This window comes from Astatotilapia calliptera, chromosome 16, assembly GCF_964374335.1.
Source record: "Astatotilapia calliptera chromosome 16, fAstCal68.1, whole genome shotgun sequence".
Taxonomy (NCBI): domain Eukaryota; kingdom Metazoa; phylum Chordata; class Actinopteri; order Cichliformes; family Cichlidae; genus Astatotilapia; species Astatotilapia calliptera.
In genome coordinates this window covers 8,622,926-8,638,829 of record NC_137437.1, presented here as the reverse complement: position 1 = coordinate 8,638,829, position 15,904 = coordinate 8,622,926, and the positions used below count along the sequence as shown (strand labels likewise).

Genomic DNA, 15,904 nt, shown 5'->3' with positions numbered 1-15,904 from the left:
CGCCAGACGTGAACTGGGGGCCTCTGTCAGACACAATGTCTTCCGGGATCCCATGCAAACGAAACACATGACGGGTAAGCAGTCGTGCGGTCTCCATGGCCGTGGGAAGCTTGGGTAGAGCTATGAAGTGGGCAGCTTTAGAAAAACGGTCTACGATGGTAAGTATGACAGTGTTGCCTGCTGATTGCGGCAGTCCGGTTACAAAGTCCAAAGCTATATGGGACCACGGCCTGGACGGAGTCGGCAAGGGATTGAGCTGTCCAGCGGGCGGCTGATGAGATGGTTTATTCCGGGCACAGGTCGCGCAGGCGGAGACGTACTCCCGAGCGTCTTTAGTCAGAGAGGGCCACCAGAAGTAGCGCTGGAGGAAGTTGATAGTGCGGTGGACCCCTGGGTGGCACGTAAAGCGGGCAGTGTGGGCCCATTGAAGTACTTGAGAACGTACTGATTGAGGGACGTAGAGCCGTTGGGCTGGCCCACCTCCCGGATCCGGTTCCGACACCTGAGCCTCCCGAATGGCTGCTTCGATCCCCCAGGAGATGGCGCCCACGACACAGGTGGCGGGGAGAACGGGAGCGGGCTCAGTGGTGTCCTCCGAGACTGAGAACTGACGGGACAGGGCATCGGGTTTGACATTCCGGGAACCGGGTCTGTAAGAGATGGAGAAGTGGAAACGGGTGAAAAACAGGGCCCACCTGGCCTGTCGAGCGTTGAGCCTCTTAGCTGATTGTAGGTATGCCAGGTTCTTGTGGTCTGTCCAGACGAGGAAAGGCTGAGCCGTGCCCTCCAACCAGTGCCGCCACTCCTCCAGGGCTAGTTTTATCGCCAGCAGTTCCCGATCCCCGACATCATAGTTTCTCTCTGCAGGGGACAGACGGCGGGAGAAGAAGGCACAAGGGTGGAGCTTACCGTCCTTCCGTTGCGACAGAACCGCTCCAACCCCTGAGTCGGACGCGTCGACCTCGACCACAAATGGCTGCGTGAGGTCGGGTTGGATCAGGATGGGGGCTGAGGCGAATCGTTTCTTCAGTTCTTGGAAAGCTGCCTGAGCTTCTTTGTTCAACTGAAAAGGAAGCTTGGGAGAGGTTAGCTGGGTCAGCGGCAAGGCAACTCGGCTGAAGTCCCGAATGAACCGCCGGTAAAAGTTGGCAAACCCAAGGAAACGTTGCAGTTGGTGCCTATTAGGAGGTTCCGGCCACTCAACAACGGCTTTTACCTTCACAGGGTCCGGGCGGAGGTTTCCTTGGTCGATTATGTACCCCAGGAATGCAACGGTGGAGACGTGGAACTCACACTTTTCTCCTTTGACGAACAATCGGTTTTCGAGGAGTCGTTGCAGGACCTGTCTGACATGGGTCTCGTGCTCGGATTGGTTTCTGGAAAAGATCAGGATGTCATCTAGATAGACAAAAACAAAACGGTTAATGAAGTCTCTGAGCACGTCGTTCACCAGGGCTTGGAACACCGCAGGGGCGTTAGTGAGACCAAAGGGCATGACAAGGTACTCGAAGTGGCCGAGGTGGGTGTTGAAGGCGGTCTTCCACTCATCGCCCTCACGGATGCGAACCAGATGGTATGCGTTTCGCAAATCCAGTTTGGTGAAAACAGTAGCCCCCTGGAGGAGCTCGAAGGCCGAACTGAGGAGCGGCAGAGGGTATTTATTTTTTACTGTGATGTTGTTTAATCCGCGATAGTCAATGCATGGCCGGAGGGTTTTATCCTTCTTTTCGACAAAGAAGAAGCCTGCCGCGACTGGAGAGGTGGAGGCCCGAATGAGGCCGGCAGCCAGGGATTCCGTGATGTACTTGTCCATAGCGTCTCGTTCTGGAAGTGAGATGCTATATAGCCGACTGGTGGGTAAAGGAGCTCCCGGGAGCAGTTCGATAGCACAGTCATAGGGTCTATGCGGAGGAAGTGACTGGGCCTTTTGAAACACCTCAGCTAGGTCGTGATAAACAGAGGGCACATTAGTTAAATCAGCTGATTTCAATACCCCAGGAGAGGGCGTTTCAGTGCTTGGAGGCGAGGCTGCTTTAAGGCAGGTCATGTGGCAGTCCTCCCCCCACCCAGTGACACGCCCCTTTAGCCAATCTATGTGAGGGTTGTGCTGTTGTAGCCAAGGATGGCCGAGAACTAGTGGAGTGCGAGTTGCTTTAAACACCAAAAAACAGATTTCTTCAGAATGATTGCCAGAGAGGGTGAGCTCGACAGGCTCCGTCACCAGAGTGATGTCTGGAAGGCGTTGACCTGACAATGCCGTAACACGTAATGCATGAGGCAGGGGCTCCAATAGTAACCCAAGTTGCCGGGCTAACTGACAGTCAATAAAGTTTTGTTCCGCCCCAGAGTCGATTAACACCGATAGGGAGCGGCTCTTAGAGTGAATGGAAAGCGTGGCCGGTAGTGTTAAACGGGGAGGAGCTTCCTCCTGGCTCAGCTCGCCCACCAGTACTCCTACCTTGTTTGAAGTTGAGGAGACGGAGAGCAGCGGCCTCTGCCCCGGTGCCTGGGTTAAACACATTCTTAAATTTGGAGAGAAAGTCAGCGTAGGTGATGACAGGATCAGAGTTTAACACAACCTGGGCCCACTTTAGTGCACGGCCCCTCAGAAGTTGAACTAAATAAGTGATCTTCGCCCCATCGTTGCTATGAAAACGCTGCAGCTCGCGAAACGTCAGAGACACCTGAGCCAAAAATCCGGCACATTTGTCAGACTCACCCGAGAATGGTTCCGGTGTGGGTAAAGGTCCGTCAGACGGCGTACCGACCCACGGTGAGCTACCTGACGCTACGGCGGGCGGTGCCGCCGGGGGAGCCGGGCTGGGCGGCTGGGGATTCCCTGGTTGCGCATTTCCCTCCAGCGGTATTAACTGCGCCACGGCGGGTCAATGTGGCGACATCCTGCCGTAGCTGCCCGAGCATTTGTTCATGGCGGGCCAGCGCGGCTTCCTGGGCGGCCAGAGCCCGGCCCACGGGGTCCTGTCCTGCTGAGTCCATAATGGCTGGATCGTTCTGTTAGGGGTTCCGAAAGAGACTCAGGCGCAGGCCAGGGTTTTCCTTTAAGCGAAGGACAGTGCGTTTATTTACAGTGAACACATACACCAAGTGGCTATATACAACGTGCAGGGGAAACGGGTCCGGGTCGCCAGGCTCCGTGGGAAACAGGGTTGGGAGAAGGGTGTTCCACACTTTCTGTACAAAAAGTTCCCCCTTCAATCACTCCTCTCCGCATCGGGTTCCAAAAACGATCTACACAAAAAACGTCGGGTTAGCAGGATAATAATAAGAAATTCTCAAGGTGAAAGGTTAGCCGAAACACAAGTCTAACTGACACTGATAGCTCAACGATCCAGCGAAGACTAGTGCAGACTCGCCATCTAAGTAGTGCAGTAATCAGCTGGGATCAGCGGCCGGTGTGGTGATGAGCAGGTGTGTGGGCCAGCAGCGGGAGCCCGCAGTGAGCATCGCCGTGGCGAGAGAGAGAGAGAGAGTGAGAGAGAGAGGGCGAGAGAGCAAACAAACCACAAACATATTGCCCAATAGAGGATTGACCAGCGGGGCACAGGGACCATGACAATAATGTACTACCATAATCTAAACCCAGTCAATAAAACAGAATTTTCTTAAAGCAGACATCAGCGACCCAAAAAAGTCTGCAGCTCCAAACTCTCATGTGAACCTTTCAGTCTCCCCTCCGTTCTCTCTTCTCCTCCTGCTCATGGCAAAGCAAAACAAAGCAAAGCATTCCCCCTTCGCATCCTAACCTTGGTCCCGTCTTTGTCTCAGTGTCAGGTCACATTTCAGTCACACATTCAGTCATTCACTCAAGATATTTGCTGACAGTGGAGACTAATAATCAAATTCTCCACCCTCAGCAACATGAGCTCATTCATTTGTTTTATTTTGTTTTGTTTTTTGTTTTTGGAAAAGAGTTCTTTATTATCTTACAACCTGATCAGATCCACACAGATGGCCTTCTCCTCAGCCAGTTCTAATCTGGAAAAGGTCATCTTAAATTTGTTCTCCCAAAACTTTTACAGCGCTGTTAATTCAATCTTGCAGGCCTGCTTAGAACAAAAATGAGAAAAAGAGAGCTGATTATTAGCTCATCAAAACACAAAACATAATCACCTGCCACGATTTCCCTAAGTGCACTGTTACAATTATAAAGGCCCATTATAGACATGTCCATGTTTAATAAAACTCCCTCTATTGAAATAAGAAAACAAGCCAAACCTAACTGACAGAATCAACCCATCAATAAAACAACAACCCCAAAAATCTTAATCAGAGAAAACTTTTGCTTACTAATCTAACAATATGTTGGCCTCAGGTTCTTCAGCATCCTGACACTCTGAGGTCAACTGACATAATTTCACCTGCTAAATACACAGAAAATCTTGTTAAAAGCCACACAGTTTTGCACAACATTAACATTAATTCCCGTTAAGCCCTTTCTAAAAACATTATAACAATCGATCATCACTAAATTCTAAATTTCTTTTCCAAATCTGGAATACTGCACTTAGTCACAGACCTGACCACTTTATTTAATTATCCTGTATTTTACCATTATATATTTTACCAAGCAATTCTTCTCATTCACAGACATGTTGTCAGGCTCAGGAGGGACTCGGAGGCAGACCGTCACTTAAGTTCGTGATTTATTTACACACACAGACACCAGGTGCGAATATATACGGGTGAGGGGGCACAGGAAGAGGGTCTCCGGGGAACACAGGCACGGGAAGAAGAGGGCTAGGTACAAAATCCACTGAAGCTCAGGTAGCTCGGACTCCGGCTTTAGCTCACCAACGGCGGTCCTCAGGCTGGCGAGAATTCTGGCACAGAGAGGAAAGGCAGGTAAGTAGTGGCACGACAGAAACTCGAAAAACGGCTCAGATAGGTGATGACACTGACGAGTGTTACACAATAATCCAGCGAGGAAGCACTCTCAGCAGCCGCCTTAAGAAGTGGGTGAGATGATTGCTTGCAGGTGTCCAAGCCAGGGGCTGGAGCCGTCACGACTCCGCCCCGGTAGAGCGCAGTGCGCGGGAGGGGAGAGAGAGAGATGCAGCACAACAAAAACACTTGTAGCCATACAGAGTCAGCCGAGAAGGCACAGGGTCATGACACATGTTTCTTTCACAGCCAGAAAGGAAGCTTCAGTTCTTTTTTTTTTTGTCGCCACACATTCAGCTAATTTTCATACTCTCTCCTCTCATAAGAAGTTGCCTTGACAAGAGAAATGCATATTTAAAACATTACCACATAATTAAATTATTATTTTATTTTCTTTCTAGAGTAATAACTTGTTTTGCTCAATTGGCACAAAAGCACTTCTAATTCACTATTCTAAAACTACTTTACACTTCCAATCACTGGTTTATCCTTTTTCCTTTTCACAAAAATCCCTCTATTTTCATGGAATTCCCTGAGTTATTCCTCAACTTCAAACTTAAGTGTGTTAAATCTCTACCATTTAGCATTTATGTCATGTATTCGCATTCATGAATGTAAGCATGTCTTCATTGTGTGTATGTATTTGTATTCAGATTAATATTGAGTGTAAGCTGGTCTTCATTGCCTTGATGTGTTTTTATAATCAGGTTTAATTCATGCATCTTTGCACTGAGCTGTGGATTCAAACTGTCTCACTTCTGATTCTCTCCAAAAATAATTTCACATGTAACAATTTGTATATGTGTCTTTCTATTCAATTGTTCAATTCAATAATTGTTAGTTTATTTATTTCTTTATCTCTCTCTCTCTCTTTTTTTTTTTTTTTTTTTTTTACCTCTCTGTTGTGATGTTCTGGACATTTCTAAACCTCCATGAGTTCAGTCTCAATCTTCAATCCAATTTCCCACATGCTTTCACTGCATCATGTCTCGGTTCACCTCTCACTGATCCTCGTCCCTGTTCTCACAGTTTTCTGTGTGGCCTCGCAGATCAATACAGGCCCAAATCAGCTGTTTCCTCTCTCCATTCCTTCTCTCTTGATCTTTTCAGTCTTTTCTTGGAGGATATCTCCCAGCATGGCAAATATGAAACTCAGTATCCAGTACTGTCCAGTGCTTTTGCACAGTCATCCCACTGTTCAACTTCCCAGCTTGTAATTCAGAGTGCATGTTCCATCAAGTGTTTCCTTACATGCTGCTGCTGGAGTCTTCAGTGTTATAGGTCAGTTGCACTGTCTTTTTGCCTGCTGTTAATTCTTCGAGTACACGGTGTTCTGTCTGTCTTCTGTCTTCATCAGGAGACTGACTGTCCTTTAAGCTTCTTCTCAGGATGAGGACAGAATGAGAGGTGAAGCTGTCAAATCTTTAAGCCAAAGCCTGGCCTGTTTTCGTCCCAATTCTGTTAATCTATCATTTTGCCGCTGTACTCACGTTTTCAAGTTGAGAAGAGTCCACCTGTATTGACACACTAAAACATTTATTTAATATCATTTTCATTACCATTTCTTAACACTACCTAGATTTTTAACACGTCTCTCTCTCTCTGATTGCACACTCCACATATCAGCCAGTTTCCTTTTATGGGCATGCAAGCTTGTTCACTTCCTGCCAGACACACACACACACACACACACACACACACACACACATACGGGTCTATGTGGTATGGCGGGACTATACTACGTCAATCCGCCCGGTGGTGGTTTAAGTGGACTACCCTTTTGAAAGGACTTAGAGCCAAGGGAGCGAGGTTAAAGTGTTCGAAAAAATCTGAAAAAAATTTGGGTCACTTCAGACCTCATACACTCCCTATAGAAGTCTAGATACACTGATACACACCAACCAGACTCTATTGTGTTTTCTGGAGACATTGTCCACTTGACAACAATGTGTTTTATGAGGTCCAAAAAAAACAATATTGGGTCTTTAAAGGGACAATGATGTAATATGTAAATAGCTCATCATTACCATGAATACACATCTGACAGGACACAGGATTACTGGAACATCATTTTATTAGTGTTCTTGGATCTGAACATTAATTTTAACCATAAATAAAAAAAGAAATCTATGGACAAAAATGCCCACGCTTCCCACAGAAATATAAAAATATAGAAAACAGAAAAATTAAAAACATTTAAAATGAATTTTAATAGTTTAAAGGTAAATATTAAGGGGAGAAAATATGCATTTATAATTTTTTATTTTAAATATAACCCGTCAAAAAAAACCCTAAATAAATTAAATGTAAAAATTATGAAATACAAACTACTTCTGTATTTAACAAGAACTTTTTTTTCTTTAAACAGAACATCAGTGTTAACAACAATTGGCAATCTGACCAAGATGTAAAACCACAGCTCTCTAAACAGTTATTTTAGTTCATTTTTTTCTGCCTTTTTGCAGTTAATCCTCTGTTTCTTACAAAATCTCTTATGTTTTGAACTGTTCTTCCTGCCAACACCGGATCTTCTACCAATTTGCAATGACTGCATTCATTTTTGGTGGCTAGTTTCCCTTCGTTTATGTGGTCTTTAAAATGCCTCATCACTGCAGCAACCTCAGCCTTGGACCACATGTTTTTGGGAGCTCTTCGGGAATTGTGGGATTGAGCAGCATTTTTCTCTGGAAGATATATAAAGTAGTAGTAGTTAAAACAAACAAAAAACCAAACAAAAAAAACAAAAAACATTTGGTGGTTAAAAGAATTGATTCTACCCTGTACTAACTTCTGAAATGTGTTGCTACCATCAATATCAAAACGAGCTAAAATTATCTTTGAAAATTTATCAAATTTCTAAAATGAGACATTTAGTGTTCCGCTGTGAATAAAAGACTGAATAAAAAGTTGAATAAAAGTCTCTTGATGCATGCTCAATCATCCAGGTAAGTAAATCCCAAAACGTTGATTCTGTTAATCTGGACGTAGCGTTTTCAGTGGGAGAAACATTTTGTCACTCATCCAAGTGACTTTTTGCCACCACTCTGCAGTTTGCCATATGTTGCAAAGTGATGAAACAATAATAAGCTTAGAGAACCAACTGCACCCCTTACCTTCAGAGGGAGCAGCAGTCTCACTTGCTGCAGGCATTGTGAGTGGTCCTTCATCTGCTGATTACACAATTTGATTAAGTTTTAATATTTGTAACAAACATTTTATCCACAGAAACCAAGCTAGTGGTAACTTACCACAATCTACAGTGTCTTGGAGCTGCGCTGTGTTTGTGGAATCAGCTACTGCATGTACAGGCTCACATTGTGCCACACGCCAACATTGTGAGTGCTGTGTCATCATCATCTGATTCACTCTCACTGTCCTTTGTTTCAGCATCACTTAATGCAATTTCATCTGAGAAATTGTGGGAAAACCCCCCCAAAAAACCAAACACAAACCCCCCAAAAACCTCACATTAACAACGAGATATGACAAAATACAGAACAAATACTGGAAATTATAGTACATAGTTTTACTATTTAAGGCCACCACTCTGCAGTTTGCCAAATGTTGCAAAGTGATGAAACAATAGACTTCAAGAACCTTAAATCATGGACATTTAACAGAATGGTCTGTGCTTTTAGGTTTTAATTCGGTTGATAAAGCATAATATTCAACTACTGCCCTAATATTTGCTCCTTTCAATACAAACCTTCTATTTTGATCTCATCCAGTGATTTCCCCTGGATCTGGGAAAGTTGTCCTTTTTCCAGTGTTAAAAGCAGTTTGGAAATCTTGGCCAGCTGTGTTGTGGGAACTGGTAATCTGTAGAATTCGCGGTGAACGCGGATATCATGACCCAGGAAATCTGCAACCTGATCAAGTTCGTTGTTTTTCAAATTAAGGACTTGTGAGAGTGTGGCAACATGTTTTCTGAGCTGTGTCGATCTTAGATACTCAGGCTGCTTTGCTCCACACTGGTGTGCATGAACACGCAAGGAGTCCATTCCTCTGTAATGACTCATTGATCGGGGTCTTGCAAAGAGGTAGATATTAGTGGCACAAATACCACAGTCAGGCCTCCTACTAACCAGTAGTGACAGAGCATCCAGCATGCTTGGTGTTAGCAGAACTGGAACATTTCTGTCCCTTTTTCCCATTATTTCTATTCTACAGAAATAGTTACAGAGTCTCTGTTCCATTTCTGAGAGCCCCATGGCAACATCTGTGTGGAGTGCTGTTTTGTCTCTTTCAAGAAAACTTTTGAGGCGCATCTTTGAAACCTCTCCAGAACGTCTTCGGTTGAACACAATGATTTGTGAGAGTGTAACTTGTGCAAGTTGGGCATAATTCTGAGCTGTGGCTTCGTTCTCCAAGCTGCAAAAGGCACTTTCTGCAGATTTTTGAAGGTAGTGATGGAGAATCCGAACATCTTCTGTAAAGGGCAATGTTGATGGCTTGTTAAACTTTGCCTCACTCAATGTGTTCAAGGCACGGTGAGACACCATCTCAGACCATTTGGAGACATACAACTTCTTGAACGCATCAGTGGACTTGATTAGGGCTTCATCCTCTGTCATGAGGGCACGACAATGGATAATGTCAGACATTTTATGCAGTGTATGTCCCAGTTTCAGCGCAAGGCTTGGAGTTTTGTATGACAGTGTCTCTTCATCAAAACCTGAAACTTTCTTTACTGCTTGCACAACTCTCTGGAAATTAGCAGGCTTAATAGCTTCTTCCATGTTATGCACTGAGAATTCTGTGCGCAGACACAACAACAAACGTCCCGCTTCACGAAGCTTCTGTCGTATATAATCATACTTTGTAGGGTCTTGTCCATGTTTATTGTAGAGGGACTGGGCAAACTGAATAACAGTAAAGTCATTTCGCACAGCTGAGGCAATCTCATCTTGTTTCATAACAGCAAGAACCTTCCAGACTCCACTTGACACCTGCGGATAACACTGAGACTCCAGAGTTAAAGCCAGGCCGAGTACTTTGGTTCTTCCAGGTTCTTTATCCGTGTCATCTTTTGGTTTGTTAGGACATCTGCGGACATGTCTCCAAAGATCCTTGCGAACATACATCCCTTGACAATAAAAGCAATGAGCAAACTTTCCCTCTACTGCTTTAATCTTGGGTCTTCTCTTCACTTTCAGTGGTCCCACTCCACCATGCAAAACTGCAGCATTATGCTTAAAATTTCCCTTATTTCTCAATTTCTCTAACAGACTTTTACGCTCGTTTGAGTCTCTAGGCAGGGAAAATGCATGCACAACATCAGGAGCCGTTTTGTGCGTTTTCAGGTGGCGGGAAATTTTAGCTTGTGGTTTGCCACAAAAATAGCAGTAATTTCTTTTACTTAAAGTCATTTTTTCTGATTCAGTTTCGCAAAGCTCACTTTTATCTTGTGGCTTGTCCTTTGTCAAGTTGTGGATTAAATTCGTTGAATCTGATTGTTCATGCGCTTTGGAGATGTCATCTTGGCATAGCAGACCTTTTGATGTGCTTGGCAATAATGAGATGTCTTCATCTGAATCTTCATCATATGACTCTGAATCTGGCACATATTCTTCTTCTGATATGCTGTGGTTGCCATCATCATCGCTTGATATTTGATCCAGAACTGAATGTGGCAATCCATCCTCCCCTGAATATTCAGAAATTTCTTCTTTCTGGAATGTAAGAACAAAAGTTTTTTTAATTGATCAATACTTTAGACAGGTAAAAAATAAACTGAAAAAAAGTCAAGCCAAATATGAATGGGATACACACCTGTGTTGACTGGTGGCAATTCTGATTTGCCAATTTTGCAAGGCAAGATTTGTGCCAGACCCCTAAACAAACTGAAACACATTTTGATAGACTTAATTTAGCTTTGCAGTTCTATTTAAGTGAAGTAGTTTTTTGTCAAAGCATTGCAGTAATGTCAAATGCTGAAAAAACAAAAAAAAACAAAACTGTTCACATTAAGGATATTTTAATGACTACACATACACTGCTAATCCCCCTCCCCCCCCCAAAAAAGGACATCCCAGATGTGAATGAAGGAATTATTCTTATTAAATACTTTGTTCTTTAGGTAGTTGAGTGGCATGAAAGTGTGTAGTTGAATGTGTGTGGCCTCCAGATGCCTGTACGACTTCCCTACAATGCCTGGGCATGCTCGGGATGAGGTGGCGGATGGTCTCCTGAAGGATCTCCTCCAAGACCTGGACTAAAGCATCTGCCAACCCCTGGACAGTTTGTGGTGGATGGAGTGAGACATGATGTCCCAGATGTGCTCAATTGGATTCAGGTCTGGGGAACAGGCGGGCCAGTCCATAGCATCAATGCCTTTGTCATGGAGGAACTGCTGACATACTCCAGCCACATGAGGCCCAGTGTCGTCTCGCATTAGGTGGACCCCAGGGCCAAATGCACCAGCATGTGGTCTCACAAAGGGTCCGAGGACCTCATCTTGTTACCCAATGACAGTCAGGCTCTCTGGCAGGCACAGAAATGCCACCCCTCACCATTACTGACCCACTGCCAATATGATCATGCTGGAGGATGTTGCAGGCAGCAGAACATTCCCCACGGCATCTCCAGACTGTCACGTGCTCAGTTTGAACCTCCTTTCAGCTGTGAGGAGCATAGGGTGCCCGTGCTGAAGTTGCCAAACTTTGTGTTTTCTGGCAAATGCCAAACATCCTGCATGGTGTTGGACTGCAAGCTCAATCCCCACCTGTGGATGCTGGACCCTCAAGTCACCCTCATGAAGTCAGTTTCTGACCATTTGAGCAGACAGATGCACATTTGTGGCCTGTTTGAGGTCATTTTGCAGGGCTCCTCTTGTTCCTCCTTGCACAAAGGTGGAGGTAGCGGTCCTGCTGCTGGGTTGTTGCCCTCCTATGGCCTACTCCACATCCAGGTAGCACCTCCATGCTCTGGACACTACACTAACAGACACAGCAAACCTTCTTGCCACAGCTCACATTGATGTGCTACGCTAGATGAGCTGCACTACCTGAGCCCCTTGTGTGGGTTGTAGACTGTCTCATGCTACCACTAAAATGAAATCACCGCCAGCATTCAAAAGTGACCATAACATCAGCCAGAAAGCATAGGTGCTGAGAAGTGGTCTGTGGTCACCACCTGCAGAACCAGTCCTTTATTATGGTGAATTGACTATAATTTCCACTTGTTGTCTACTCTATTTGCAAAACAGCATGTGAAACTGGTTGTCAGTGTTACTTCCTAAGTGAACAGTTTGATTTCACAGAAGTGTGACTGACTTGGAGTAACATCGCATTGTTTAAGTGTTCCCTTTATTATTTTGAGCAGTTTATGTTATGGAATGGGGAATTGAGGACAATCCCAAGTATACCATTTTTACAAGGTCCTGCACCAATGAGGTAATACTGCATTTCTTTAATTAGACGTGACCACCCATTAATTAAAAAGGGAGCAGTGTTCATTTCAGCACGTCTTAACTTGTTGAACTCTATTAATGCTTTTTACTATACACTGTACCTATTCACTAAATGTCTCACCTTTGCACTTAAAGCCAAGCCACTTGAGGGAGGAAACCGGTCCCACACACTGAATGCACTTGTCCAAAGATGATATTGTTGTGCACACCAGACGATGATTGTGACACTGTTAGCAAAATATTGCAACATTTATTTGTTTTGGACAGTTGGAAAGGTGTGTTTTCAATTCAGTTGCAGATATCAACTAATAAACTTCGTCCATGTAAATCACATCACACCCAGGTGACTGCCAAACACACACACACACAGCATCCATAAAGAATGATGATAGATTAAATTATTAGTTCATTAAGTGGTACACTGGATTATATTTACCCTTTCAGGCTCTGGATGTTTCAGGTCCAGATCATTGTTTGGAAAGCTGTTTGGTTGTGGCTTTAGGCAGCTCACAGTCTTCTGAATCTGGCTGGTCTCAGTCTTCGTGTGTAACAGATAGAGAATGAAGACAAAAGAACAGTAATCTGACAGTTACTAAAAATGCATCACTCAAGAGGATGAATAGACCATTTCACTATTGGCAAATAGCGTAAGGTACACATCGTGCATGAGAAACATTCATTAAAATCTGTCCTAGGTCAATGTTACCTCTTCAAAATCTTGCACTGAAGAAGAATGCATGGCTTCTGAGCCTTGCTGAGGCATTTCTTCATCAAGATCCTGCAACAAAGAAAAGATGGCACAAAGATTAGACCAAGTGCTCTTCTTGCAACTGTACTGGGCAGTCCTGTGCTTCTGTCTTTAATTTGCATGTGTGTGTGTGGGGGGGGGGGGGGGGGGGGGCTTTCCACTCAAGAAATGTTTTCTTCTGAAAAAAATACTGGCTACAATAGTTAACAACTGATTCCTTTGCAATCATCCATCCTCTTCCACTTATCCTTATCAGGATTGTGGGGTAGCAGTTTTGGGGCCTATACCAGCTACCATAGGGCAGTACAACCTGGACAGATCACCAGTCTAACATGGAAGGACAAGCATTTGCATTCACACCAAAGGGCAGTTTTGAATCACCAGTTAACCTAACCCCATAAGCTACATCTTTGGACTGTGGGAAGAAGCCAGAGTACACAGCGAGAGAGCCCATGCACTACCAGCAGTAAAAAGTGCCTAAAACAAGTTAAGTTGTATAGTACTATCTATCTTAATGTTCAAGCCTGAGTTTCAAACCACATAGAAACAAAGCACATGTAGTCAGTTCTGCATGCTGTAGGTCAAACTGTCAAGAAATACGAGAAGACCCCTCCTAAAACCAGAGTGATGTCACCATGAAGCAAACTTTGACGGAGTCTCCCAATAACAGTGTGGTCCTCCTAAGTCACATTTGGGTGGTTAACACACACACACACACACACACACTCAGATGTTATCCAGACTTGCACTTTGAAACAATGAAAAGGACCTACAAGCCACAGTCCATGTAAATCACATCACACCCAGGTGACTGCCAAACACAAACACAGCATCCATAAAGAATGATGATAGATTAAATTATTAGTTCATTAAGTGGTACACTGGATTATATTTACCCTTTCAGGCTCTGGATGTTTCAGGTCCAGATCATTGTTTGGAAAGCTGTTTGGTTGCGGCTTTAGGCAGCTCACAGTCTTCTGAATCTGGCTGGTCTCAGGCTTCGTGTGTAACAGATAGAGAATGAAGACAAAAGAACAGTAATCTGACAGTTACTAAAAATGCATCACTCAAGAGGATGAATAGACCATTTCACTATCGGCAAATAGCGTAAGGTACACATCGTGCATGAGAAACATTCATTAAAATCTGTCCTAGGTCAATGTTACCTCTTCAAAATCTTGCACTGAAGAAGAATGCATGGCTTCTGAGCCTTGCTGAGGCATTTCTTCATCAAGATCCTGCAACAAAGAAAAGATGGCACAAAGATTAGACCAAGTGCTCTTCTTGCAACTGTACTGGGCAGGCCTGTGCTTCTGTCTTTAATTTGCATGTGTGTGTGTGTGTGTGTGTGTGGGGGGGGGGGGGGGGGGGGGGCTTTCCACTCAAGAAATGTTTTCTTCTGAAAAAAATACTGGCTGCAATAGTTAACAACTGATTCCTTTGCAATCATCCATCCTCTTCCACTTATCCTTATCAGGATTGTGGGGTAGCAGTTTTGGGGCCTATACCAGCTACCATAGGGCAGTACAACCTGGACAGATCACCAGTCTAACATGGAAGGACAAGCATTTGCATTCACACCAAAGGGCAGTTTTGAATCACCAGTTAACCTAACCCCATAAGCTACATCTTTGGACTGTGGGAAGAAGCCAGAGTACACAGCCAGAGAGAGCCCATGCATTACAGCAGTAAAAAGTGCCTAAAACAAGTTAAGAAGTTGTATAGTACTATCTATCTTAATGTTCAAGCCTGAGTTTCAAAAAATTTCAACATAGAAACAAAGCACATGCAGTCAGCTCTGCATGCTGTAGGTCAAACTGTCAAGACATACGAGAAGACCCCTCCTAAAACCAGAGTGATATCACCATGAAGCAAACTTTGACGGAGTCCCCCAATAACAGTGTAGTCCTCCTAAGTCACATTTGGGTGGTTAACACACACACACACACACACACACTCAGATGTTATCCAGACTTGCACTTTGAAACAATGAAAAGGACCTACAAGCCACGGTCCATGTAAATCACATCACACCCAGGTGACTGCCAAACACACACACACACAGCATCCATAAAGAATGATGATAGATTAAATTATTAGTTCATTAAGTGGTACACTGGATTATATTTACCCTTTCAGGCTCTGGATGTTTCAGGTCCAGATCATTGTTTGGAAAGCTGTTTGGTTGTGGCTTTAGGCAGCTCACAGTCTTCTGAATCTGGCTGGTCTCAGGCTTCGTGTGTAACAGATAGAGAATGAAGACAAAAGAACAGTAATCTGACAGTTACTAAAAATGCATCACTCAAGAGGATGAATAGACCATTTCACTATCGGCAAATAGCGTAAGGTACACATCGTGCATGAGAAACATTCATTAAAATCTGTCCTAGGTCAATGTTACCTCTTCAAAATCTTGCACTGAAGAAGAATGCATGGCTTCTGAGCCTTGCTGAGGCATTTCTTCATCAAGATCCTGCAACAAAGAAAAGATGGCACAAAGATTAGACCAAGTGCTCTTCTTGCAACTGTACTGGGCAGTCCTGTGCTTCTGTCTTTAATTTGCATGTGTGTGTGTGTGTGTGTGTGTGGGGGGGGGGGGGGGGGGGGGGCTTTCCACTCAAGAAATGTTTTCTTCTGAAAAAAATACTGGCTACAATAATTAACAACTGATTCCTTTGCAATCATCCATCCTCTTCCACTTATCCTTATCAGGATTGTGGGGTAGCAGTTTTGGGGCCTATACCAGCTGCCATAGGGCAGTACAACCTGGACAGATCGCCAGTCTAACATGGAAGGACAAGCATTTGCATTCACACCAAAGGGCAGTTTTGAATCACCAGTTA

At 44.3% G+C, this 15,904-nt stretch overlaps 1 protein-coding gene across 2 annotated transcripts; it reads right to left on the bottom strand.

Annotated features, from left to right (window-relative positions):
* Positions 1–6,958: 6,958 nt before the first annotated feature.
* On the bottom strand, positions 6,959–14,334 carry LOC113032086 (uncharacterized). 2 transcript variants are annotated; one of them, XM_080290358.1, is made up of 10 exons: positions 14,228–14,334; positions 13,958–14,059; positions 13,020–13,091; positions 12,750–12,851; positions 12,435–12,540; positions 10,675–10,745; positions 8,609–10,574; positions 8,151–8,310; positions 8,016–8,072; positions 6,959–7,586 (listed from the first exon to the last, which is right to left on the bottom strand). In XM_080290358.1, exons 1-8 carry the CDS (start codon positions 14,282–14,284, stop codon positions 8,213–8,215), a joined length of 2,574 nt encoding a protein of 857 aa, XP_080146484.1. In that variant the 5' UTR covers positions 14,285–14,334; the 3' UTR covers positions 6,959–7,586; positions 8,016–8,072; positions 8,151–8,212. The 2 variants fall into 2 exon arrangements, with proteins under 2 accessions (XP_080146484.1, XP_080146485.1); XM_080290359.1 differs by having other exon boundaries at positions 8,016–8,069.
* Between the last annotated feature and the right edge of the window lie 1,570 nt (positions 14,335–15,904).

What these genes read in the sequence shown, in the direction of transcription:
- LOC113032086 (XM_080290358.1), bottom strand. Translation starts at nt 14,284, where the DNA reads ATGCCTCAGCAAGGCTCAGAAGCCATGCATTCTTCTTCAGTGCAAGAT. An exon ending in AACATCCAGAGCCTGAAAGG is followed by an intron (nt 13,092 to 13,957) that starts GTAAATATAATC and finishes TCTTTGTTGCAG; the next exon opens with GATCTTGATGAAGAAATGCC. An exon ending in AACATCCAGAGCCTGAAAGG is followed by an intron (nt 12,541 to 12,749) that starts GTAAATATAATC and finishes TTTTGCTAACAG; the next exon opens with TGTCACAATCATCGTCTGGT.